At 42.7% G+C, this 27,411-nt stretch overlaps 1 protein-coding gene across 1 annotated transcript in view; it reads right to left on the minus strand.

Annotated features, from left to right (window-relative positions):
• Positions 1 to 14,736: 14,736 nt before the first annotated feature.
• The window catches only part of LOC129698047 (uncharacterized), a 186,452-nt gene continuing 173,777 nt past the window's right edge, over positions 14,737 to 27,411 (minus strand). Inside the window, exon 5 of the mRNA XM_055636885.1 lies at positions 14,737 to 18,363. Coding sequence (XP_055492860.1) covers positions 18,089 to 18,363 — 275 coding nt within the window. The 3' untranslated portion in view covers positions 14,737 to 18,088. The remainder of the gene's footprint in view (positions 18,364 to 27,411) is intronic.

The raw sequence follows: 27,411 nt of genomic DNA on the forward strand, positions 1-27,411 counted from the left end.
GGAATAGATGGAAGCAGCTGTGCCAGTTATCCTCCACACCGGCCATATCCACTTCACGGAAGGAAGGACAAAACTGGAGAAGGAGGACCATGGAACAGCGGGCAGCCAGCAGCAGCCAGCGGCACTTGGATCAACCGTAGTGGGATCAGCTGTGCCCGATGTCGGCTCCGCACCGGCCAGATCCATGTGACCGAGCGGTAGGCTAGATACAAATCAAACAAGGTAGTGGACTCAGAAGGGTCCGACTTTGCATAAAACCGCCGGCAACCAGCGCCCGAGAGGGCTGGAGCGGGAAGAAGCGGTGTATGGAGCCTTGCTCCAACGTGATAAAACCACAGCAGTACCTCTTTGAGGGCTGCACAATGCTTCTACCCCATCAGAGGGGAGCACTGTGGGTCAGTTCTGGGTTGACTTGCAAGAGGGGTCCGCAGAACAAAAGACAAGTGGGCAGCAGTTAAGCCCCACAGGGGTACCCCGTGTGGGACCCTAGAGATCTCTAACTCTATAAAAAAGAGTAGGCAGGACCCTGATGGGCCAGAGCCTGGTAATACAGCGTCCCATGATCCTAACACAGCAGGGACTCTGCTGGACATGGTGGCCGATTACTTTAGCCAAGTCAAACATGGGTAGACTTGGATCCAGGATGGCAATAGTATTACTATATGTCTGGCCACATACGCCAACAAGAAAAATTTACAAACACTGGCCAGACATCTGCCACCTGGCAACGGTGAGGCATTACAGGTGCCCAGTGTAATCCAATGCATTTGGCAGCATATGGACGAACATCAGGAACCAGGACCTCAAGATCCAGAGAACCTTCAAGGGATTGACGGAAGGCATCATAGCATACACCAGCACCCTGGACTAAACGTAGGTAACCAAAGACCATCAAGACGCACTAGATCTGTTTAATAATATGCAATATGACCTGAACTACACGTGGAAGGCGGCCATTCAGCCAGCACTAGGACCCCAAAAATGCTACCATTTGCAAACAAAGAACCGTGTGTGGACTAAGCTAAGACACTGGGGCTCATCAAGGCCAGCGCAAGGGCCTATTTTGGAGCATGATACCAGCCACAGGCAAGGCCATAAAAAATGTGGCTCATACCAGTAGCAGTGTCAGAAATCAATATAACCTGCAGGATCCGTTTTAGGGTATGGCCAGGGCGGCCACCCTGGAAGATGCGGAAGCCTCAACCTCCCACACAACCCCGAACAAGAAATATTAAACCAGAACCTTATTTTTCAAAAAACCAAGGAAATAACAAAACCACCGGTAACCATGGAGGTAGGTGGGTGGGGTTTCTTCTGTTAAATAGGGACCTACGAGGGTAGGGGAGGTTGCAACACTATAGTTATGTATGGTATATAATCACTACAGATTCATATAATCTCAGCAGTATTCAGGGTTATCTGATAGGGTTTTTCTCATCCCATTAACCACAGTACATCATACACCAGAAGGGCATTTTGTCCTTACATAAACCAAACAATCTAAAACCCACATGGTGCTACAAGAATTGTACACAAAAGATGGGATTGAACATATTTATTAAAAATAAGATAGAGTAGGGTTGCAGGATTATCATTGATTTTAACCCTAAACACTTTTGTTCTAGATATTCATTTTAGGATGGATGCTCTTATTATTCATAAAGACTTGGTGTCAGTTGCGGGTTTCTATATGGCAGGCATTGACTCAATAGAGGAACTTTGGCAATATAGAGCTTACAATAGGGGCAATCATTAGCCCCAATATTATGTACTAAAATTCGTAAACCAGCTTGGCATTGTTATGTAAATAAGCCATAGGGTGAGGTTTTCCCCCGTTCGGACCCATCATTGGGGTACTAGGGAAAATTCAACCACACTCGGCATCTGGAATTTTCAGAGTACCCGACTGACCTTCTCAATCATGGTATTTCAGTCTTACAGGGGATGGTGTTAGAACCATGTTCCCTATGAACATTGCCAAAAATTTATTGATTTATCCAGTGACTGGAGGCAGTCATCCATGCCATAACACTTTGGATTTATTGATTTGTAGAGTCTAACAGACCCACTACACTGTCAGACAGGACGATGAATCTCATCTCATCTGAACTAAGACTGTCAACACGGAAGCAGTACCTTGGACACATCAAGAAATGGGGCATATACTGCTTGGACAACAATCTCGACCAAAAGGCCAAGAACATTCTGGCCGTATTGGAATTTTAACAAGCCTCCATTAGGATAATCGATGGAGCTACAGTGCCATCAATAGTGCCACAAGTGCACTCTCCAATTACCTATCACAAGGATCGGAACGGCACGCGGTGGGAACGCACCCCTGGTAAGCTAACCAGGTACTCCGAAATCTGGGACATGGGTGTCGTTTTCTCAACATGCTGAGGAGTTTGTAGCTCATAACAGCGTTGTCACCTCAGTACAGACCAGGAAGATGGTTATGCTCATGGTGTTATTTACCGCACAACAAGTCCAGCCATTAAGCAAACTGAGCCTGGACTCCCTGATCATCTCACCGAGAAACTGGTGTTGTCATACAGGATTTAATAAAAGAAAACGGATCGGGTTCCTCGGGTCTAGGGTTTGATTTTATGGTACACCCATATGGCAAACGACTGTGTATAACAAGACACATCTAACAATACATAGCATATACTCAGAACATTCGAGGTCAGAGTATGGAGTTGTTTATCTCTTACAAGAAACTGCATGATAGGGTCACGACTCAAACTATTTCAAGGTGGCTCAAATAGGTCCTAAAAATGGCAGGAATAGACACTGATGTTTCAACTCTCATTCCACCAGGACTGCAGCAACATCCGCAGCAATATTATACAGGTACCCACAGACCAAATCCTCAGAATGGCAGGAGGGTCATTTTAAAAAAGGGTTTTTTCCACAGGTTGTATAATAAACCAGTTAATTTGGAGCCATCATTGTATTAAGAAAACATTTTAGGTTCAACAAAATAATTTGGCCGATAGGTTACAGGGTTATGATTCTCAAATTTTAAAAAATGTTATATATTTTTTTTTTCGTTATACCACACAACTCTTTGTATAATTGTGTTTTAAAACTACTAATGATGCTCTCTCCCAATACCCAAGGCAGTTGTGAAGCATGGACTCGTTCCACGGCATGAGGTCACAGAGCTTTGAAATCTTCACGAAGTCACTCACGTGACTCCGAAGTAAAATAGTAAGATTAAACGAGAACCAGTTTGAAGTTTGATCTGTATTTTATGAGGAGTTACGATGAGGGATTTCGTGCCCTCCGCTCCCACCCTCTTATGATCATATCAAAAACTGGTATCTCTTTGATAATCTTACTATGTTAGATCATTATAGGTTTCTGTGACCTCACACCGCTGCTTTGAAGAATGGCACGCATGCGTGGAAGCGGGGTTCTTCACGAAATCCCTCATCGTAACTCCTCATAAAATACAGATCAAACTTCAAACTGGTAAGTTCTCGTTTAATCTTACTATTCTATCTCTGTCCCGCTCACTCCCAACCTGAGTGAAGAACGGTCTCGACCCAAAACGTCACCCATTCTTTCTCTCCAGAGATGCTGCCTGTCCCACTGAGTTACTCCAGCATTTTGTGTCTATCATCGATGGAACACTGCAGCACAGGAACGGGCCCTTTGGCCCACTACGCTCGTGCTGAATATAATGCCTAGTTAAACTGATATACAATACAATACAATACAATACAAATTTATTATCATTTGAGCCCCAGTGAGACTCAAACGAAATGTTGTTTCCACAGCCATACAAACAAAGACACTGTCTTACAGACATACACATAATTAAATTCACACAAACATCCATCACAGTGAAGCCACTGTGATGGAAGGCAAGTCTTTTCTCTCCCCTGTTCTCCGTGTCTCTCCCGATGTCCAAGCCCCAGGCGGGCGATGATGAGTCCCACGGCCATTTTAGGCCGCGCGGGGCGATTTACGGCCCCGCTCCCGGTCTGAAAGTCACAATGTTGGAGCCCCCGGCGGGCGCTGGAATGTCCCACGGCCATGAAGCCGTGCCGGGTGATGTACGTCCCGCTCCGGGTCGTTCCAACCCCGTGACACCGGCTGGAGAAGTCGCGTTGCGGGTGCTCCGGGAAGCGGTCTCTCTCTCTCTCCTCCCAGACCCGCGAGCTCCCGATGTCACAGTCCACCGGACCTGCGGCTGCGGCTGCGTTGCTGGAGCCTCCGAGCCCCAGGAGTCGAGTCGCAGCAGCGAGTCACCGCCGCTCCCCACGCTCCGAGGCCGGCCACCCCCGACGATGGTGAGTCCGCAGATCCGCAGCTCCGCAGTCTCCCGAGCCCCCGGGTCGTTCAGGCTGGAGGCCGCTCCACGGTGCTAGGCCCCAACGACAGCCGAGACCCGACAGGGAAAAAGTCGGGTCTCCCGGACAGGGAAGAGATTTAAAACAGTTTCCCCCTCCCCCCCCCCCCCCCCCACATTTACACATTTAAAAATACTATTAAAAAACAGCAAACACTACATTTAACTAGACAAAAAATAAAAAAAAGACAGACAGGCTGTAGGGGCCGCTGCAACGGGTGAGTCTGTTCGCACATAATCTGTTCGCACATGATCAATATCCCTCCTATCAATAACGCCTCTATCGTATCTGCCTCCACCACCGCCCCAGGCAATGCTTTCCAAGTGCCCGCCACCATCTGTGTAATAGAAAATTCAGAGACAAAGCACAGTGAGCTAATGTGCCTATATATGGCATCTCCTACCATTGAATAGGGATGAATTTTCAGGCTATAATATACAGTGTCTTTTACAGAGATTTGTAATGTGACACCAATACAACAGAGCGCTTAAAAATTGTCATAGCTTGGTTCATCAGAAATATTTGAGATTGGAGATGGCACAGCTGGTTCAAACAGATTGTTTTTGGCTCTTTGAAGGAATAAAAGTATTTCTATAAACTTCCATGTTTAATCAACTTTTCCTCCTTGTAAAGTATCTTTTTTGAGCAGCAGTGATATTGGATTTTATTTCAATCTAAGAGTAATTCATCATATTTGCTTGGAGATAGGTTTCTTTTGTCCTTCATTCATGAGAAGAATATTCCATAACCACTACACAATCTTTACAACCACCACCTTCTTCACCTGCCTGCCCATCGACACACTCGTGCCCACGGATGAATTACTCTTCACAATGTTTAATATCCAGAATCCAGAATCCAGGTCTGCATATCTCTCTTCACAATGTTTTGAAAATTAAATCTCTAGTAACAAACCTACTCCCTGATAGGAAAGTAGACAGGTGGCATCTCTGGAGAGAAGGGATGCGTGACGTTTCGGGTCAAGACCTTTCTTCATTCCTTCTCTCCAGGGATGCTGCCTGTCCCGCTGAGTTACTCCAGCAAATTGTGTCCACCTTCAATTTAAACCAGCATCTGCAGTTCTTTCCTACACAATTAAATCTGTGGCATCAGTAAATGAAAGTAATTCCATAATGAATTTCAGATATGTTCACTTAGGTTTATTTATTTCGGTTCATTGCATTGCTACAGTCGTTCAATTGGATTAACTGCCTTGTAACTCTTTTTGATCTTCATCAATTGAATGGCCTTTAGCTATTTTCACATCAGCTCTTTACTTTCTTGCACTTCTTACATGCCACACATTGTCAGTTACTTTAATAAAAAAGTGGAGAAGTAATATCCTAATCAAGATATGCACTAATGGTCCAGAAAATTTGGTTCTGTGTTAGCTAATAGTGCAGATAAATTGTAGACGCCAAAATTGTAAGAATAGTAATAATAAATGTAACATTTTCAAATGTCTAAAATTCTACAGCTGCTAACGTCCCTTAAGATAATTGGATCATTTGAAACAAGAGGATACAAGTTATGTGGGTGTGTGGTCAATCTTAATTAGCTGCCTTTCTATATAGCAGGAGTCGAGTCAAGAGTGCTTTACTGTCCTATGTCCCAAAATGAAACAACAAAATTCTTACTTGCAGCAAATATGTAAACAGTCCTATGTAAACACCATAATAAACAAAAAGTATATGAAAAGGCGTACAGTATATGAAAAAATACAATAAAATTGCAAAGACAAAGACAATACCCCCTAATCTATGTACAGGCACTCCCTGATTTACGTAATAGGCAATTTACGTAAACACGCACTTGGGTAAGGGATTCTTTAAGCCCGCTGCTTTATTTTCCAGCTGCGGATCTCGGTAGTTTCGGTAGCAGCAAGTGTCCGTGGGATGCAACTCTAATGGGCCTGTCCCACAAAGGCGATTTTTCAGGCGACTGCTGGCGACTGTCAAGTTGCCGACAGTCGCCTGTAAGACTGGCACTGGAACGGCAACTGTCAGAGTGGAACACACACACATCGCTTCTTTCACCAGCCCGTTATGCTGGAAGGGGGACAGGGTAAGCGAGGGGAGCGCTGTCTGAGTGAAATTCACACGGTGCAAAGCCAAGGTGATACAGACACACACCGCGATGAACAGGAAGGTTGGCGCTGTAGTTAATAGGGCCAAAGCACAATGCACAGTAAGTCCTTTGCAAGAGTGGGGGAGAGGAGGGAGAAGGGGGGAGAAGGAGTGGAGACAACTTTTAAGAAGACAGATATACACGGCTGTGAAGCTCGGCGGACATTTAACATTGCCGGTTGGTTATCCTTGGTTCTGAAAACTATTGCTTACGGTTTTTTTTCCCAATGAGCCAATGAAATTCAGCAGTCAGCGTTGGCTACAACCTACGAGAACCTTCGACCTCTTGACAACCCATTAAGACCTCCGGGCGACCCACCTACAGCACGAGAAATCTTGCTACTCTCTATGGCGGCTTCATTCTGGTCACCGCTAATTTTTCAACATGTTGAAAAATCCGCAGCGACCATAATGAGGCCGCGACTAGTTCTCAGCATGCCGGGACTCCTCACGACCATGAAAGCGACTCCCCGGCAACCACCGGCGAACACGTGGCGACCATGTGGAGACTGCATAGTCTCCTGCAATCGCCTAAAAAGTCACCTAAGTGGGACAGGCCCATTACGTATGTTGAGGATTTGGCGATAGTTAAGTGGTTGGTTGGAGATTGCAGTGCTCCTGAAACTGGATGATAGAGGTTTTAGGCTCCTATACCTTTTTCCCAATGGCAGGAGTGAAATGGTTCGAGTGGTGTGGGTCTCTGATAATGCTGACTGCTTATTTGAGCATGCTGTATATCCCTTTGATGGTGGGAAGTCGGTATCCGTGATGAACCGGGAAATGTTCACCACTTTTTGCAATCTTCTTTGTTCCTGGGCATTCGAGTCGCTGAACCAGGCTATGATATAACCAGTCAATATGAACAGGATGTTGAGGCACCAGTACACTGTTACTGGAAAGAGCTGGTTCCACTTGCAGGTCCTGTGTGTTCTCAATTTTCAGTGTTCTCTTACAAGTCATTATCACCTTTGATATCAACCACTTCTGAATCGGGTCATTAATCATTACGCACACTAACTTGTTCCCTGTGAAAATGTTTTGTTATAATTATAGCCTTGTGATAATTTCATCAGTTCAGTTACAGTATATATTCAGCTCTGCTTCATAGGAATTTCACTGGCTTTTTTGTTTTTCATTCAAGGGATGCAGATTTTTCAGGCCAAATCAGTATTTAATTGCTCATCCCTTATTGCCCTTGAGAAGGTGTGGTGAGCTACCTTCTTGTACTGCTGCAGTGTTTGCGGTATGGGTTTACTCACACTGCTGTTAAAGAGGAAGATCTGGGATTTTGACTCAGCAACAGTGAAGGAATAAGGATTGGATATTTAAAAATTAGGATATTTCCAAGTCAGGATGGTGTGTGGCTTGGGAGGTAACTTTCAGGAAACATAGAAATTAAATGATGGAGTAGGCCATTTGGTCCTAGCCTGCACCGGCATTTAATATGATCATGGCTGATCATCCAAAATCAGTACCCCGTTCCGGCTTTTCCCCATATCCTTTTATTCCCTTAGCGCTAAGAGCTAAATCTAACTCTCTCTTGAAAACATCCAGTGAATTGGCCTCTAAGAATTAAATCCTCTAAGAATTTTATATGTTTCCATAAGATCCCCTCTCATCCTAAATTCTAGCGAATACAAGCCCTGTCGACCCATTCTTTCATCATATGTCAGTCCCGCCATCCCGGGAATTAACCTGGTGACCTACACTGCACTCCCTCAATAGCAATAATGTCCTTCCTCAAATTAGGAGTCCAAAATTGCACACAATACTCTAGGTGCGGTCTCACCAGGGCCCTGTACAACCTCATTGTCCATATCCTTCTATCCGGTGGAGTTGCAGTTGATTGCAACCCATTGTTCCAGTGCATCGTGGTACAAAGTGCTGCTACTGCATGTGGTGGTGCAGGGAATGAATTGGGTGCCTAACAACTGCTTATCAAACAAACCTTGGCATGATCACGCCTGGAGTAACTCAGCGGGTCAGGCAGCATCTCTGGAGATCATGAATAGGTGACATTTCGTGTTGGGTCCCATGTTGACTGATCCGTTGTTACTCCAGCAATTTGAGTCTTTTTTGAAAATCAGCATCTGCAGATCCTTGTATCCACAACGGTAGACTGTGTTTAGTTTTTATCATCAATGTTGCCTACTATCAATGTGATAGTATCTCACAATATTTCTCTCATATTGGGTTTCAGAATCAAATGTAGCAATTGAGCCCATTGTCATGGGCAAATTCTCCATTCCTTATATTTTTTTTAAGCAGACAGTTTTTAAGCAGATTGTTATATTGTTATATGGTTATAGTTGTTGGACTTCCTTTTTTGCCTGTGTTTTTATTGAAAAATAATTTATCTTTGGTCCCACTTGGCTTTAGGAACATTTTGCTTGCTAACAATGCATTATATCTTAACACACAAAATTAGGGGAAGACTGGTGTTCATCTTCTTCAAGTCTGCTCAGTACAGGTTTTCTAACGTGGTTCTTTGAGAGATCAATGAAAATTGAATCTGTCAAAGGTCAGAACCGTGGCAAAGAAAACCCCCTGCAGGAATCATAACTCCCTGCTGGCTCAGAAGATAAAAATATTCAACTATATATATTTAATTTTATATAAATTATATAGAGTAGACAAATGCCTCTATTTCCTGAGAAGACCAAAAAAGTTTGGCATGTCTCTACTTTGACCAATTCCTACAGATGCAGTGAGGAAAGTAGCTTGCAGATGATCATACGCTGCTCATGATACACACTCTATACAGCATGTCAAAAACAACCACATCCCAGGAGGCTTACACTATTATACAAGGTTATGGCAGATCTTTGTGAACTGCGTGATGGCTGTGGCACAGTGCTGTAGTTGCTAGAGCTGCTGCCTCACCGCAGCAGCTCTAGCAAGGGTTTGATCCTGATCTTGGGTGCTGTGTTTGTGTGTGGAGTTTGCATGTTCGTCCTGTGGCCACGTGCGTTTTCTCTGAGTCCTCCAGTTTCTCCCATATTCCAAAGACGTGCGTGTTTGCAGGCTATTTGGCATTTGTAAATTAAATTATCCCTTGTATGTAGGAGTGGATAACACATAACTAGTGTGAACAGATGAGTGATGGTTGGCAAGGTTCAAATTTATTTGTAACATGCACCATAAGGTGCAGTGAAATTAATTTACCTTGCAGCTTTACAATTTAAAAAAGGACATAATACACTACATAATTCAACGCAGACATCCACCACAGCATTCTTCACTGTGGTGGAAGGCAATACAATTCAGACAGTCCTCCTCCTCCTCCCTTCTTCACCCGTGGTCGGGGCCCTGACCCTCCCTGGTTGCCGCTATGGACCGCCCAATGTTCGAGCTCTATGGTTGGGATGGTCGGAACGCCAACGTCGGGACAGGGCGAGCACACCCCGCGACCCGGAGCTCCCTAATCAGTTGCCTCCTTATCGGAGACCGCGGCTTCAAGATGTTGTAGGCCGCAGGCCGGCGGTCAAAACTCTTCTCCGGCGACCCCCAGCGAGGGATCGCCTGCTCCACGATGGAAGGTCCGCTCCACGCCTGCTGCCAAAATCTCCACAGACCGAGGCTCCAACATGTTGCAGGCCCCAAGCCAGCGGTCGGAGCACTTCTCCGGCAACCCCGGCAAGGGATGGCCCCGCTCCGCGATGTTCAAGTCCCCGCTGCACCGCTGCTGAAGCTCTGGGCCCGACTCCGATAAAGGCCGCACCAAACCAGTTGTAAGGCCACGGAGGGGACGAAGAAGCGACAAGGTAGAAAGTCGCATCTCCGTCTAGGTAGGTACCTGAAAATCGTTTTTCCCCTTTTCCCTCCCCCCCCAACCACCCCCACACAAGACATACAGAGAAACACTAAAACATACTTTTGGCCATACTTTAAAAAAAACAAAAGAAGTCGAAATAATGAACCCGCTGAAGGCGAGGCAAGGCAGCCAACATGCAGCACCACCGGAACCAGTTATGGTACGCTGAAGGGCCTGTTACCGTGCTGTAGTTCCGAACTAAAATCTATTGTCCTATGGACCATGTGGATCATAAGATCATGTGATAGGAGTAGAATTAGGCCATTCTGCCCATCGTCTATTCTGCCATTCAATCATGGCTGATCTATCTCTCCCTCCTAACCCCATTCTCCTGCATTCTCCCTATAACCTCTGACATCCGTACTAATCAAGAATCTATCTATCTCTGCCTTAAATATATCCACTGACTTGTCCTCCACAGCTTCTGTGGCAAAGAATTCCACAGATTCATCACCCTCTGACTAAAGAAATTCCTCCTCATCTCCTTCCGAAATGAATGTCCTTTAATTCTGAGGTTATGACCTCTAGACTCTCCCACTAGTGGAAACATTATCTCCACATCTACTCGATCCAAGCCTTTCATCATTCTGTACATTTCAATGAGGTCCCCCCTCATTCTTCTAAACTCCAGCGAGTACAGGCCCAGTGCCGTCAAATGCTCATCATATGTTAACCTACTCATTCCTGGGATCATTCTTGTAAACCTCCTCTAGACCCTCTCCAGAGCCAGCACATCCTTCCTCAGATATGGTGCCCAAAACTGCTCACAATATTCCAAATGCGGCCTGACCAGCACCTTATAGAGCCTCAGCATTACATCCCTGTTTTGATACAAGCCCTTTCGAAATAAATGCCAGTATTGTGTTTGCTTTCTTTATTATCGATTCGACTTGCAGATTAACTTTTTGGGAATCCTGCACCAGCACTCCCAAGTCCCTTTACACCTCCGAAGCTTCCCAATCCTCTGGCTTCCCGGTTGGAGAGGGGAGTGGCCCGGGGTGCGACGTCCTCGATCATGCTGCTGGCCTTGCAGAGACAGCGTGAGGTATAAATGGAATCTATGGAAAGGAAGTTGGTTTGTATGATGGTCTGAGCTGCTCCACAATTCGCTGAAATTTCTTGCGGTCTTAGATGGGGCTGTTCCCACACCAAGCAGTGATGCATCCTGATAAAATGATTGCTATGGCGCATCTGTAGAAATTGGTGAGAGTTGTTGGGGACATGCCGAACGTCTGAGCTTTCAATATGATTGGTCCAGGAGAAATTGGTGATGATATTTACTCCTAGGAATTTGACATTTTCAACCATCTCTACTTCAGTGGCATCAATGTAAACTGGAATATGTGTACCGCTTTGCTTCCTGAAGTCGATCACTATCTCCTTTGTCTTGCTGACATTGAGAGAAGGGTTGTTGTCTCGACACCAGGACACAAGGTTCTCAATCTCCTTCCTGTACTCAGTCTCATAATTATTTGATATCCGGCCCACAATGGTGTTGCCGTGTGTGAATTTGTAAATTGCAACTTCCTGCATTGCTGGTGAATCTAAATGGGATTTTAATCTAATCCCCTTTAGTTTAGAAATATAAATTCTATTTTTATGCTCTTTATTTGTCAACTGTTTGCCATGACTCCAGACATATGTGCTGCCAGGATCTAACTCATCCCTTGACAGAGCTGTCAATAACCCCTCTGGAATCATAGAAGTCAAAGCTAAAGGGGAAAGTAGGCATACCTCAAGCCTTCTCCACCATTCATTAAGATCATGGGTGTTCCTCTTCATAGGTGTTAAATACCTCTGCCCCTCGATCCTCTCAGTGACCAAAGATTTTTCAACCACAATTTTAAATATTCTAACTAACTGACCATCCATTTCTAACAGAATGTCTAAGATTCGTGACCTGGAGGTGAATTAACAGTCTCAGCATCTTCCCTGTCACTCTTTGTCTTAAATATTGTACATCCAAATAAGATCAACTTCCATTCTTCTGAACTCCATGAATATAGACCAGTTATTCAATCCTTCCTCTAAAGACAACTCCTTCATCTCACACGAGTGAATCAAATAGCCACCACTCCCAGTCACATACATCCATTTCTGCAGTGCAGTGTGCAAAACTGCTCTTCATATTCCAGGTGTAGTCTCAAAACTGCCCTCTTTAATTGCAGCACTCTTGTACTGCAAATCCACCTCGCCATACTCTTGTGGTTTTGCCAGGAGCCTCCACTAACAATCGAGGAATGAGAGTTCAAATCCTACCAAACAGTGCACAAAGATCACTTGTACACCCAATATCTACAAGTTTCTTGCTGTTTAAAATATATTGTTTTTCCAGTCAAAGTGCATGACTTCACACTTTCCCTGATTTTATAACTGTTGTCCCCTTTTTGAACACTCATTCATTTTGTCTTTGCAAACATTCTGCATTCTCACTTTCTCCACTCAGATTTGTTTCATCACAAAGTATTTCTGGTTGTGATACAAGGACAGCAACCTAAAACTTGTCTGAAGAAGGGTCTTGATCTCTTCTACATTTTTCTTCACCTCCATCCACTTTGATGCCCCGTTTTCACACTTTACATAATTTCCTTATCTCTGTGTGTCCCACCTCCCTGACTCCCATTCTGAAGAAGGGTCTTGACCCGAAATGTCACCAATTCCTTCTATCCAGAGTTGCTGCCTGTCCTACTGTTACACCAGTATTTTGTCTATCTTCGGTGTAAACCAGCATCTGCAGTTTCTTCCCACACAACCTAAATTTTTAGCTGTCTTTCCCTCTCCACTGATGCTGCCTCATCTGTTGAACATTTCCAATATTTTCTGTTAAAAAATGATAACCAGTAAGTAAGGAAACCAAGAGTAATTCTTATTTTTTTAATTTGTCAAAAATGAAATACACTGTAAAAATGCACAATAAAATAGGAGCAGGAGTTGGCCATCAGGCCTCAACTCTTCTGTGACACTCCTTCAAATCCCACAATTACTCAATCTATCCAGCTCCACTTTAAATACTTCTCATGATCCAGCTTCCACCACCCGACAGGGAAAAGTATTCCAAAGATTTACCATCCTTTGCCAGAAGAAAATTTTCTGTACCCCAGTTTTAATGACCGAACCTTCATCTTGTAGCTATGTCACCTTGCTTGAGACTCTCCCACCAGTGAAAACATCCCACCATCTACCCTGTTAAACAACTCAGCGGAATTCAGCAGGTCAGGCAGCATCTTTGGAGAGAATGGATAGGAGACATTTCAGTTCGGGACCCTTCTTCAGTGTGATTTAGCAGGGAGGACATGCTAAAAGAGAAGTAGGGGGCTTCAGGTTAACTTGAGACACAACATTAACAATATCAGCAGCTCAGTCTCTCCCCCACTCCAATCCATCTGATGCCCTGACCCGAAACATCTGTTATCTGTTTCCTCCATAGATGTTGCCCAAAGTTCCTCCAGCATTTACTTAAGATTACAGCATCTGCAGTTCTTTGTGTCACCCAGAGAATCTTATATGTTTGAATAAGATCATCCCATATTCTTCTACATGCCAAGGAACATAGGCCTAACTTGTTTCATCTCTTTGGTAGGCCAACCCTCTAACCCCTGGAAATGAAGACGTAAAGTGATGGAGAAACTGAGCTAGTCAGGCAGCATCTCTGAACAACATTAACAGGCAATGTTTCGGATTGGGACCATTCTTCAAACAAATTGTAGTGGGGGAGAGAAAGCTGAAAGAGAGATGTTAGCAGGACAAAGCCTGGAAAGTGACAAGTGGATACAGGTGAGTAGATATACCTGTATTCACCTAACACCAAGGTTTGTACTGTCCACCACCTCTCTTCCAGCTTTCTCTCCCCACTACAATCAGACTGGAAGAAAAGTCCCAACCCAAAACATCACCTAATGTTCTCCAGAGATGCTGCCTGTCTCGCTCTTACTCCAGCACTTTGTGTATTTTTTTGTAAACCATCTGTTTTTTTGTAAACCAATTTGGTGAATCTACTTTGCACCACCTCCAATGCTACTGCAAATTTTGTTAGGTAAGGGGACCAAAACTGTTCACAGTATTTCAGGTGATGTCTCACCAAATTCCTGAGCAATTACAGTCAAAAACTCCCATTTTAAAAGTCCAACCCTTTTTGCAATGAGGACCAAACCAAAGGATAAATTCCTCTGATAATAGAATATGAGCTAGATTCAAGATCAACCAAAATATTTAAAAGCGAGATATAAATAAGTATATTATAAATAATGGGGTAAAGGCAACATTTAATTTTAAAAGGATTGTGGTGTCACATCTGATAATTAATGGAATGAATTAATCAAATAGCCTATTGCATATTTCAGCTGAATGCCAGCCAACCTTGAAAATGCCCAGATGGAAATCATTCCTGTCCTCTCCTTCCCCCCTCTATTCGTTAAACTTGATTCACAAAATGTTGGTATGCTTCACAGCCTTCACGGGCCAACTTCCCAAAATCACGAGGGAGGAGGATAATATTTAAACTTGTACCCTTTGTGCATAAACTGAAAGTAACCTACTTGCACTCACTTCCCACATTAAAGCAAACATTATTACTTTACACTTCTCTGTAATAAATTAGAGATTAAATTAACATTCTTCAAACATCAAGTCTGAGCAGAAAAAAGTTACATCCACATTAGGTATGCATGCATTTTTCTATGAATGCAAATAAATGCCTCTTTTGTATCAAATAGTAGCTTTGACATCACTAATGTATAAAATGCAGCTAATTTTTTGATTCAAGTTCATAACAGGTGCAATATACCTTAGACATCCTAAAGTTGTATTTAATTTAAAATCTATTTTTTTTTTTTGCTAGGGATAAAATCTCTGCACTTCCAGATTTGAATGCATGCTCTTTTGTGCTGAACTCTGCAGTTCTTCACACATGCCTAATCAACAGTATAATTTGGTTTGCTTGATTAAGCAATGTATTTCATAGACAATAGCCTGAAACTGGAGTTAGAATTTAATATAATTGCAGGCCAAGTCTCCGAGATCCTACACTGTCAGTACAGCAGGCATCATCCATGTTTGTAGTATCTTCAATGAGTTATAGAATTCTGCATAAATCACTTGTCTCTAATAGGCTAACATAACATCTATTTATCATTCCAAGCAAAATATTATGAGCAATCAGATTTTGGATGTGTATACCTATAAATAATTCAATGGAGTGGAGTCTGTGAAAAGCACCAAGTTCCTGGGAGTGCACATCACAGATGATCAGACATGGTCCACCAACACCATCTCCCTAGTCAAGAAGGCACAGCAACGCCTCCACTTCCTTCGACGGATGAGGAGAGCTGACCTCCCCCCTTCTGCCCTCACAACTTTTTACAGGGGTGCCATTGAGAGCATTCTTACCAGCAGTCTCTCAGTCTGGTATGGCAGTTGCTCTGCTGCTGACCAGAAGGCCCTACAGAGAGTGGTGAGGACAGCGGAGAAGATCACCAGATCACCCCAACCAGCAATCCAGGACCTATACCCATCTCGCTGTCGCAAGAGAGCAAGCAATATCATCAAAGACACCACCCACCCAGCACACAAACTGTTCACCCTCCTACCTTCCAGTAAGCACTACCGCAGCATGCGGAGCAAAACCACCAGATTCAAAAACAGCTTTTTCTCTCAGGCCATCAGACTACTCAACACACTTAAGAAAATTCCATGAACAGTACCCAAACAAAGGCAACAAACTGTGAAAATAACTTTGGCTCAATGTCTCCAGTACGAAATTTGCACTTTTTCTATATCGCACCTTTCATTGTTGCACCCTTTTTAAAATACTTCAAAGTTTTTGCTACATTTTGGCATACTGTGAATATTTTAATATTTTAAATAATGTATGTCTATTGTCTATTTTTATTGGTATGTTGTCTGTCTGTGTTTTTAATATTATTTGCACATTTGGAGTATGGGGAAACGTAATTTTGATCCTCTGTGTAACTACTGTTGCATAATTGAATTGACAATAAAGTTACTTTGAACTTTGAATTTTATACTAATAACCCGCTGTACAATGTTTTCCACTTTACCTACAGTGCATTCAGAAAGTATTCAGACCCATTCATTTTTCCACATTTTGTTACGTTACAGCCTTATTCTAAATTGGATTACAGCCTCGTCTTTTTGGGTCTAACGCTACAAGCTTGGCACACCTGTATTTGGGCAATTTCTCCCATTCTTCTCTGCTGATCCTCTCAAGCTCTGTCAGGTTGGATGGGGAGTGTCGATGCACAGCTATTTTCAGGTCCTCCAAAGATCTTCGATCAGGTTCAAGTCCGGGCTCTGGCTGGGCCACTCAAGGACATTCACAAACTTGTTACGAAGCCACTCCTGCGTTGTGCTTAGGGCCGTTGTCCTGTTGGAAGGTGAACCTCTGCCCAGTCTGAGGTCCAGAAAGCTCTGGAGCAGGTTTTCATCAAGGATCTCTCTGTACTATGCTCCGTTCATCTTTCGCTTGATCCTCCCAGTTCCTGATGCTGAAAAACATCCCCACAGCATGATGCTGCCACCACCATGCTTCACCATAGGTATGGTATTGGCCAGGTGATGAGCGGTGCCTGGTTTCCACCAGGCGTGATGCTTGGCATTCAGGCCAAAGAGTTCAATCTTGCTTTCAACAGACCAGAGAATCTTGTTTCTCATGCCTTTTGGCAAACTCCAAGCGGGCTGTCATGTGCCTTTTACTGAAGAGTGGCTTCCGTCTGGGCACTCTACCATAAAGGCCTGATTGGTGGAGTGCTGCAGATATAGTTGTCCTTCTGGAAGGTTCTCCCATCTCCACAGAGGAACTCTGGAGCTCTGTCAGAGTGACCATTGGGTTCTTGGACACCTCCCTGACCAAGGCCCTTCTCCCCCAATTGCTCAGTTTGGCCGGGGGGGGGCAGCTCTATGAAGAGTGTTGGTGGTTCCACAATTCTTCCATTTAAGAATTATGGAGGCCACTGTGCTCTTTGGGACCTGCAATGCTGCAGATATTGTTGTATACCCTTCCCCAGGTCTGTGGCTCAACACAATCCTGCCTCGGAGGTCTACGGACAATTCCTTCATTTTCAAGGCTTGGTTTTTGCTCTGACATGCACAGTCAACTGTGGAACCTTATGTAGACAGGTGTGTGCCATTCCAAATAATGTCTAACCAATTTAATTTACCACTGGTGGGCTCTAATCAAATTGTAAAAACATCTCAAGGATAATCAATGGAAACAGGATGAACCTAAGCTCAATTTTGAGTGTCATAGCAAAGGGTCTGAATACTTATGTAAATGTGATAATTCAGTGATTTATTTTTAATTACCCTGCAAAAATTTCTAAACACCTGTTTTCGCTATTTCATTCTGGGGTATTGTGTGTAGATTGATGATTTAAAAAAAAAAGAATTTAATCCATTTTAAAATAAGGCTGTAACGTTTCAAAATGTGGAAAAAGTGAAGGGGTTTGAATACACTGTATTTCAGAAGTCTGATTATTTATCACAGTTTAAGCAGGTACAGGCCTTTCGGCACAGAGTCCGTGCCAACCAGTGATCACCCCAAACACTAGGACTATCCTACACACTAGGGACAATTTACAGAAGCCAATTAACCTACAAAACCGCATGTCTTTGGACTGTGGGAGGAAACCAGACCATCCGGAGAAAATCCACGCGATCACAGGGAGAACATACAAACTCCATACAGCACCTGTAATCAGGATCGAAGCTGGGTCTCTGGCACTGAAGGAAGCAACTCTACTGCTGCGCCATAGTGCGCCCTTAAAGACCCTTTAAGATTTTAAGACAAGATAGGTGACATTTTCAAGATCAAATGAAACAATGTTGATTTGTAGCTTACGATTTATTGCTTTGCAATGATCGCTCTGTCCACTGTCATTTGATTGGTTGCTTGATACGGATGACAGACTTGAACTTCTGACAAATCCAAAAGCCATAAGCTTAGCTGCCGGCAATCGAGAGTAACCAGGGGGACGAAGTCCAGAGTGCCCAGGTTTGGGTAGACTTGATCTTTGCACAATAGGTATTGTGTTTTTCTTCTGTTCCACTGAAATACAGAAAACGAGAAAACTATGTTTTTACTCTGAAATATGAACTGATATAAACTCAAAAATAACCCACAAAGCATCAAAGAACAGAAATCCATATATTGGAAATTTTCAGAATGTGAGTATCAATCATTGTCACTTGAAAGTCTGTCAGTCGTTCTATTAGAAGTTATTGTTAGAAGATTCTCAAAAGAATAAATCACAACAATATGAAAACATGGCATAACTGAAAGTGATCTATGATCACTTCATAATGCACGTAATTATATGTTTATAATTTAAGTAACTGCACATTAACGATTATATAGTGAGGAATTAGATAATTTTCTGAGGTCTTCACAAAATGGATGCACAGCTGAGTAAAAAATAATCTACCTTTCTTATCACACACTCCAAATATCATAAATTCGGTCAAGTACACTTCATATCATAAAGGGATCCCAAAACACTTCAGAGCCAATTAAATGCTTTTGAAATGCGGGAATATAGGGCAAGCAAACTGCACGACAATTCCACAAAAAGCAACATAATAAATAGCTAGATAAAACTGCTTTGATGAGTTTGATTAAATAAAAATATTGGCCAGAACATGCAGGTAATTTCTCTGCTTAGCTCTGAAGTGCTTCATTGAATCTTTAGAAGAGAACGATTTTATTTCTTGTTCAAAATATATTCAATAATAGCATCCATGAACATGAAACACCTGGATAAAATAGTTGGAGCAACATTCTTCATCTCTCCCTTCCATACCTTTGGAATCTCGTTGAGTGGAGACTGGTAACATTGTCACAGCCAACATACTTTCTACCCATTAATCAGATCCCAACAGAAAGAATTCACCTGCAAGTCCCCATGGCAGTCTGTAGAGACTCCAGCTCCAAGCTGGGGAGTTCTGAAATCAATTTGATTGTCTGTGTCTGGAAAACGTAAAATCAACATATCTTAAGCATGTCCTGCAACCAAACACACCAGGATCTTGAGGAGACATAGACTTCTGCAAAACCAACTCAAATTCTTTGCCCAATCACAAAGTAGCAACCCCTTTCTCTGACAGCTCATTCCATCATCTGTTGTGTGAAAACATGTCCCTCAGGTCTCCTTTAAATTATTCCCCTCACCTTAAACCTAAACCCTCTTGTTTTAGACTCCACTACCCTGGAAAAAAGACTGAGCCAATCCATCTTATTTATGCCCTCATAATTTTATAAACCTCCTTCCTACCAAGGAAAACAGTCTATCCAAGCTCTAAAACTAGTTATCTAGTCCTAGCAATATCCTGTAAATCTTTTCTGTACTCCCTTTAGTTTAATCATAGCCGTGTGTGAAATGTACAACCCTGGAGGGAAATAAACAATGGTTGGACAGAATTATGGAATAAATGATTAAAAAAAAAATTAAACAGAGCAACTTTTGTGGTTTTTCAATATCTCAGAGTGTTTTACAGTCAATGAAGCTCTCATGAAAAGCAGTCACTGTTGTAATGGAATAGCATGGCAGCAAATTTCCAGAATACAATTTCCCACAAATTGGAATGGGAGAACTGCATAATTCATTTTAGCAATGTTTTATGATGGTTAAATATTACCGACAAAGAAGTGTATCTCAAGCATCTCCTTAGATCTTAAAAATAATGTTAGGATCTTTTACATTTACCTGAGGGGCCTTAGTTTAACAATTCATTTGAAAATCAAGCACTTCCTCAGCATTGTACTGGGAATATCAACATTCTGATTCTGATTCTGGAACAGAACTCATACCCACAGCCTTCCGATTCAGAGATGAGTCACAGCTGATTCTCATTTTAAACACCTGGCTAGAATTTGATGAAATGAATGACTGATAAATGTTAATTGAACAGTCAGTTTGCAGGGTATTTTCTAATTATGTACTTCCCGTTGTTGTTATTTTCTCTACTTCAGTCTAAAGCCATTAATGAGGCTTGCTAACAAATTAGCTGCAGGCACCACAGCTAATTAAAGTAAAATAGTGATGAATCAAAGGCCTGAAATACGTTCTTAGATTATGAGCTCATGGGAATGAAACTGATCTCTGTTTCAGAAGTGTGAGATATCAACATGGGATCTACATTGTGAGCATATTTGTGGTGCTAGTTGTGCTAAATGGCAAAGTTAGTATGTTTTTTTCTGCATTCTCAACAGATCCATGCAGGGCAGTAAGATCATTCTATTAATAGCACATGACCATGATGCAACAGTGATCTGATGCCAGTGCTGCAACTTTCGGACTCAATGCTCCAGCTAATATCCTACATTAAAGAAACATGTCTGAACATGTATTCAGTAGCAAGCAGCCTCCCTTGCCACTTATTCTCCCTCACAGCAATCCTCAGTGCACACACCACCCATCATCAGTGTTCATAGAGACCAGCAAGCCAATGTCATCGATTCAGAAATTTACACAAATCCCACATCATTCTCTACACATTCCTATAAAGTACCTAAAATTTTACCATTCACATACACTAGAGACAATTTACAGTGGTCAATTGAGTTATCAATCTGCACGCCTTTGGGATTGGTGCAACTGGACAAAATCCACATGGTCACAGTAACAACATGCAAGCTCCACATATTCAGTACTATGGGGGTATTGGGGGTGGGTATTGACATGGATTGAGAACTGGTTGGCAGACAAGAAGCAAAGAATAGGAATTAACGAGTCCTTTTCAGAATGACAGGCAGTGATTAGTGGGGTGCTGCAAGGCTCGGTGCTGGGACCCCAGTTATTTACAATATATATTAACGATTTAGATGAGGGAATTAAATGTAACATCTCCAAGTTCGTGAATTTAACAAAACTGGGTGGCAGTGTGAGCCGCGAAGAGGATGCTTTGAGGCTGCAGGGTGACTTGGCTAGGTTGGGTGAATGGGAAGATGCATGGCAGATGCTGTATAATGTAGATAAATGTGAGGTTATCCACTTTGCTGGCAAGAACAGGAAGGCAGATTATTATCTGAATGGTGTCAGATTAGGAAAAAGAGAGGTGCAACGAGACCTGGGTGTGCTTGTACATCAGTCACTGAAAGTAAGCATGCAGGTACAGCAGGCAGTGAAGAAAGCTAATGGCATGTTGGCCTTCATTGTGAGAGGATTTGAGTTTAGGAACAAGCAGATCTTACTGCAGTGGTACAGGGCCCTGGTGCGACCAAACCTAAAGTATTGTGTGCAATTTTGGTCTCCTAATTTGAGGAAGGACATTCTTGCTATTGAGGGAGTGCAGTGTGGGTTCACCAGGTTAATTCCCGGGATGGCGGGACTGACGTATGATGAAAGAATGGATCGACTGGGTTTATATTCTCTGGAATTTAGAAGGATGAGAGGTGATCTCATAGAAACATATAACATTCTTAAATGATTGGACAGGGTAGATGCAGAAAAAATATTCTCAATGTTGTGGGAGTCCAGAACAAGGGGTCACAGTTTAAGAATAAGGGGTAGGCCATTTAGGACTGAGATGAGGAAAAACGTTTTCACCCAGAGAGTTGTGAATCTGTCGAATTCTCTGCCACAGTTGACAGTGGAGGCCAATTCACTGTTTATTTTCAAGAGAGATTTAGCCCTAAGGGCTAAAGGAATCAAGGGATATGGGGGAAAAGCAGGAACGGGGTACTGAGCAGCCATTATCATATTGAATGTCAGTGCTGACTCAAAGAGCAGAATGGCCTACTCCTGCACTTATTTTTCTATTTTTCTATGTTTCTAGAGGTCAGGATTGAACCCAGGTTGCTGGAGCTGTGCAGCAACTCCTGTGCCTCCAATGATTAAATATATTGTTATGATCCATTCCTGTGCCAAGTACTGCTGAGCTTCATCTTAACTTCAGGCTTCTACACAAATAATTTGCTCTCTGAACCTCAGCAATGAGTAACACACAATGTTACTAACATTTCCATAAAGATGTCTTTACCCAGTCTGCCCACTTGCCGCAACAATAAATGCAATCTTCCCAAATGACTAGCAGTTGTTAGGGTAATTGTGGTAATAACTTTCTTCCAAATTGGAGCTGGAAATATTTGGAACAACTTTCAAAAGCCTAAGGGAAATCACACATGTTCTCTCTCCTCAGAAATCCAACTTCTTAATCCCTAGGCAGAGACCATGAGACTTGGAGAAATTTGAGCTTTGCCATGGTTACAGGCTTCCCACAGTGCAATTTGGTAATAGTTGCACATATTGCTTTAAAGGCATTATCAACAAGCAAGATTTTCTTTGTAGCTGTACCTCACTGTGCTTGTGGATATGACAATAAACTTAAGTTTACTTTGCACGATTCCATAACAGAACTGTTGTTTACTAATTCTATATATTCAACATCAAGCAAATCAATGCACACTATCTTAGCTGCAACAATCATAGGTTTATTCGTGGCATTGCAATATGACAGCAACATTTGAATCACTGTACCAAATAAAAGAGTTGCCACTGAATTAAGACAGCTGATGAAGGCATGCTCGTGATTCTGCTTCACATTCACACACATACAGTAGTTACCATGCATTTGAATAAAATCATACTGCCACACCAAATGTAATAGAGAAGATAATTCACACATTTAAATAATGCTTTCACCACTTAAAACTACTAAAGGGCTCTGCAATACTTTGAAATGTCAGTATCCGAGGCCTGTGGGCAACCTTGTCATCATCAGGGCGAAACACCTGGTTGCAGCTTTTTGGTGGACTGACAAGAGAAGGAAGGAAGGGATGAACATTTGAAAAGGGGGATTTTCCACGCTACTGGTTACATCCTCGAAAAATTCTATAAGATTCGTCAGACATGATTTACCTTTCATAAATCCATGCTGACTTTGTCCAATGATTTCACCACTTTCCAAATGTGCTGCTATCCCATTTTTAATAACTGACTCTAGCAGTTTCCCCACTACCGATGTTAGACTAACTGGTCTGTAATTCCCCATTTTCTCCTCTCCCTCCCTTCCTTAAAAAGTGGGGTTACCAGAAAGTGCCTTTATATTCAGGTTGCCTTTAGAATTTATCTGAGCGCAGATCCAAAAATCACAATACCAACCACAATGGTTGTTGGAAGGTTGCTACCTCTCACAGCAGAGAGTTCTGGAAGGTAACCAAAACCAGCTTCATGCCAGGTAATATTGGCTTTAGATGGCATTTTTGTACTTTGGGTACAAGGCTGCTCTAGGCTGGACCAGGCAGGATCAGAAAGGTTACATTCCATGGGAATGTAACATTAATTGCATGTAAAGATGATTAAAATATTAATTATTGATTAAAATATTGAATTTATCCAAGAAGTGTAAATTCAGGCAAGACTGAGACAGCAGTAGGAATTCATACATTGAATGTAGATTCTAAGCGCATGCACATATTCAAAGACCTCAATGATCCATAGTTATCTCACACATTCTGCCTCCTGTCAAAAAAAATTACACACCCACTTTAGAATGTTAATTAGCCAGCACATGAAAGGAGCTATCATTGGCCTGAAAGAAAAGCAGATAAATTATATATCATTCACTCACTCAAATCAAGATTTAATTTTATTATACACGTATTTCACTGTTCGGATTATCTGACCATCCTAGTACTGACTTTAATCAAAATTTAAATTACAATCCCTTTGATGACATCTGTAGATGTTTCCCACAAGCAGATTTATTCAGAATTTCCAAAATAAGTACAGTGAAAATGTATTATATATTTGTTCTTTGTGATGTGCTTGTTCAATGTGTCTGTAAAGCTGCAACAAGAAAGAATTCTCATTTTCACCCTACAAACAACTTACAATGACCTGTTTCCTTTATCATCATATCTTTTTTGCATATCTTTCATTTATTATTCCTTAACTCTCCACATCACCGTCTATATCTCTCATTTCCCACATCCCTAACCAGTCTGAAGAAGGGTCTCGACCCGAAACGTCACCCATTTCTTCTCTCCAGAGATCCTGCCTGTCCCGCTAAATTACTCCAGCTTTTTGTGTCTATCTTCGGTTTAAAGCTGCATCTGCAGTTCTTTCTTACACATTTTGTTGTTCCATGTTGTGGTACATAGAACAATTAAACATTCTTATCAGCAATTCGTGAAAATTATGCCTCAAAACTGCTTAGACATTTGCTAGGGACCTCATTATGGCAAAAACAGACAGACAGGGAGGTTTTGGACCAACTTGGCTTGGATGCCAAAGCTACATCCAAACAAAGAAAATGTGTAATAAGATCCATATATAATGTGCACAAGCATAACACTGAAATTATGAGAGTAGCTTTATGCTGTCACCTGGGCTTGCACTTGCACCCCAAATATACAACAAAATGGAACCCATGATTTAGAAAACTCTACCCTCATATACAAAGGATTTAAACTACCATTCACAACCCTTAGGACATGTCCTAAGAAGAGGTATAGAATTGCTGTTAATTCCAACATTTCCTGAGGTTCGGATATTTGGCCCTGAAGTTCTCATGTGCCATTCTTTAGATTGATTTATGGCATATGTTTATACATTCATAACTACTAATTTAATGCCATTTTATTCTGCTAGCAGTCCATTTGACACACATCTATATAATTAAGTCTCATCTTGACCACTTCCTATCTGCGCTGTATATTGATTTTAGAATACACGCTACCATATATCGCTATGATTTTTGGCCATCTTACTCACAGTCCTCCTCTGCTGAGCAGGCCCCGAGGATTCTTCCCATCGATGAAAATTAAAAAAGTTATGAGTGTTTAAAAAAAAAATTTGAGATCCTCTGGTCTGCCAATCACTGTGATGAAGGTACGATCCTTCCGGGGGGGGAGGCAGGACTATAAAACCCCGGCTGCCTGGACGTGACTCAGTCACTCTGCAATGTTGCGAGGGAGAGGCCACAATTCTCATTCTAAGCTGTGAATCAACTGAACTGTGAGTCTGCTATGTACTTGCAATAAATTAGATTAGATTAGATTTGTTTATTGTCATTCAGACCTTCCGGTCTGAACGAAATTTTGTTTCCCTGCAGTCATACACATAATTAAAAAATGACAAAAATACACAATCAACACAAATTTAACATCCACCACAGTGAGTGCACCAAACACCTCCTCACTGTGGTGGAAGGTAAAATCTTAAGGTCTCTGTCTCTTCCCTCTTTGTTCTCCCTCTGTGCTGAGGCGACGGTTCAAACTCCGTGGGTGGTCGCTTGCGCCGCCACAGCTCCGAGGCCGAGTCAGGTCTCTGCTGCCGCCGCCACGGTTCCGGGGCCGAGTCGGGTCTCCGCTGCCTCCGCCACAGCTTCGGGGCCGAGTCGGGTCTCCGCTGCCGCTGCTGCTGCCACAGCGCCGAGGCCACCAGCTCCACCATTAGGCCTCGGCGCAGACGGAGACGGGGACGGGGAATACGACAGAAAAAATAGCCGCATCCCCCGAAGGAAGAGACCAAAACATGTTTCTCCCACCCCACCCACACACATACACAACTTAATAAAACAAAATTAACTAAAACATGACAAGGAACAATCAAAGAAAGAAAATAAGTAAAGTGCAAAATGAAAAGACGTTTCCCAGTGACTGTGAGTACAGAGTGACTGTTTAGCAGCCTCACAGCCTGTGGTAGGAAGCTGTTTAGCAGTCTTGTAGTCCGGGCTTTGATGCTTCGATATCTCTTGCCTGATGGCAAGAGATCCAAGGTGTGTGTGGAGGGGGTTGCAGTTTGTCCTTGGCAATTCTCTGTGCTTTCTTCAGACAGACGGACTGCAGGTGGGCCGCAGCTGTTAAGCCAGCGCCGCCATCTTGGAGCATAACATAAATGGCTTGTTAGCCCTTAATGACAATGCCATGAGTTGTTTGGCCTGCTGCCCTGCCTGTGCTTGAAACTGCAATGCTTTATTAGGTCCGACTGTGTTTGGAAGGAATAAATGCTTTATTAGGTCTGACTGCGTTTGGAAGGAATACATTTTTTATTAGGTACTACTGTGTTTGGAAGGAATAAATTCTTTATTAGGTCCTACTTTGTTTAGTCCAAATGTCCCGCTCATTTTGTCTCACTTAGTGGACAAGTCGCGCTGATTGCATAATTTCCGGTAAGTGCAGAGCTCACGCTGATTGCGTAATTTCCAGTAAGTGCAGAGGTCACGCTGATAACGGAAGTGCCGCTGACTGCGGAAGCCCCAAAGTGGAGAGGTCGCGCTCAGCCGTGTGAGTATTCAAGAAAGTTTACTGCAATATATATGGTGTGTGAGTCAGTGAGTGTGTGTGTATGTGTGTGTGTATGTGTTTGTGAGTGTGTGTGTGAGTATGTGTGTGTGTGTGTGTGTGTGTGTGTGTGTCTGTGTGTGTGTGTGTGTGTGTGTGTGTGTGTGTGTGTGTGTGTGTGTGAGTGAGTGTGTGTGTGTGAGTGACTGAGCTGCCAGCCCAAGAATCGGCCCACAATGTCCATACTAGCCCTCTGGAATCCAGTCCCTTCGGCCTTCAACACCATGCTAGCGCTCCAGAAAGCCCCCAACCAGCAATATTGGAATTGGTGGAGAGGTGGAATATTGCGTTGGGGGACCAGCCCTCCCGTGTGAAGCTGGGACCCCAACGGGTCCCACTTAGTCCAGTGTTCAATAAATATGGTGCACTACTCCTCCTCAATCAGTAAGATCCTAATATTTTTATGTCCACACTAGTAATCTCCACACATGATCAATATTTGTGCCACAAACGCTTGATTTTCCCCATAAAAACAAAAACTATTCACGATTCATTGCGAGCTGTTCTTCTAAATCTTGTTTCAGTCAACTCAGTCAGGTTCAAGAGAAGTCTGCAGTTAGGGCTGCCTTCTGGTTGGGAATGGTGCAGAACCCAGAAAGTGATACAAGAAAAATAAATTGTTATATAATATTAAAAACAGCTTGAAAGGAGAACATTAGGAGTTATGATTGGTTTGGTTATTTGACCGTTCAGGCTATTCAAGCTGTGTTTAAGTCATAATCTAGAGTTTCTGGCAGAACAGCTGTTCTTATCCCTGGCGTCATCTGTTCATTTTCTAAAAATAGTCCTTTAATTTAAAAGGAATAGTGCTAT

This window comes from Leucoraja erinacea, chromosome 6, assembly GCF_028641065.1.
Source record: "Leucoraja erinacea ecotype New England chromosome 6, Leri_hhj_1, whole genome shotgun sequence".
Taxonomy (NCBI): domain Eukaryota; kingdom Metazoa; phylum Chordata; class Chondrichthyes; order Rajiformes; family Rajidae; genus Leucoraja; species Leucoraja erinaceus.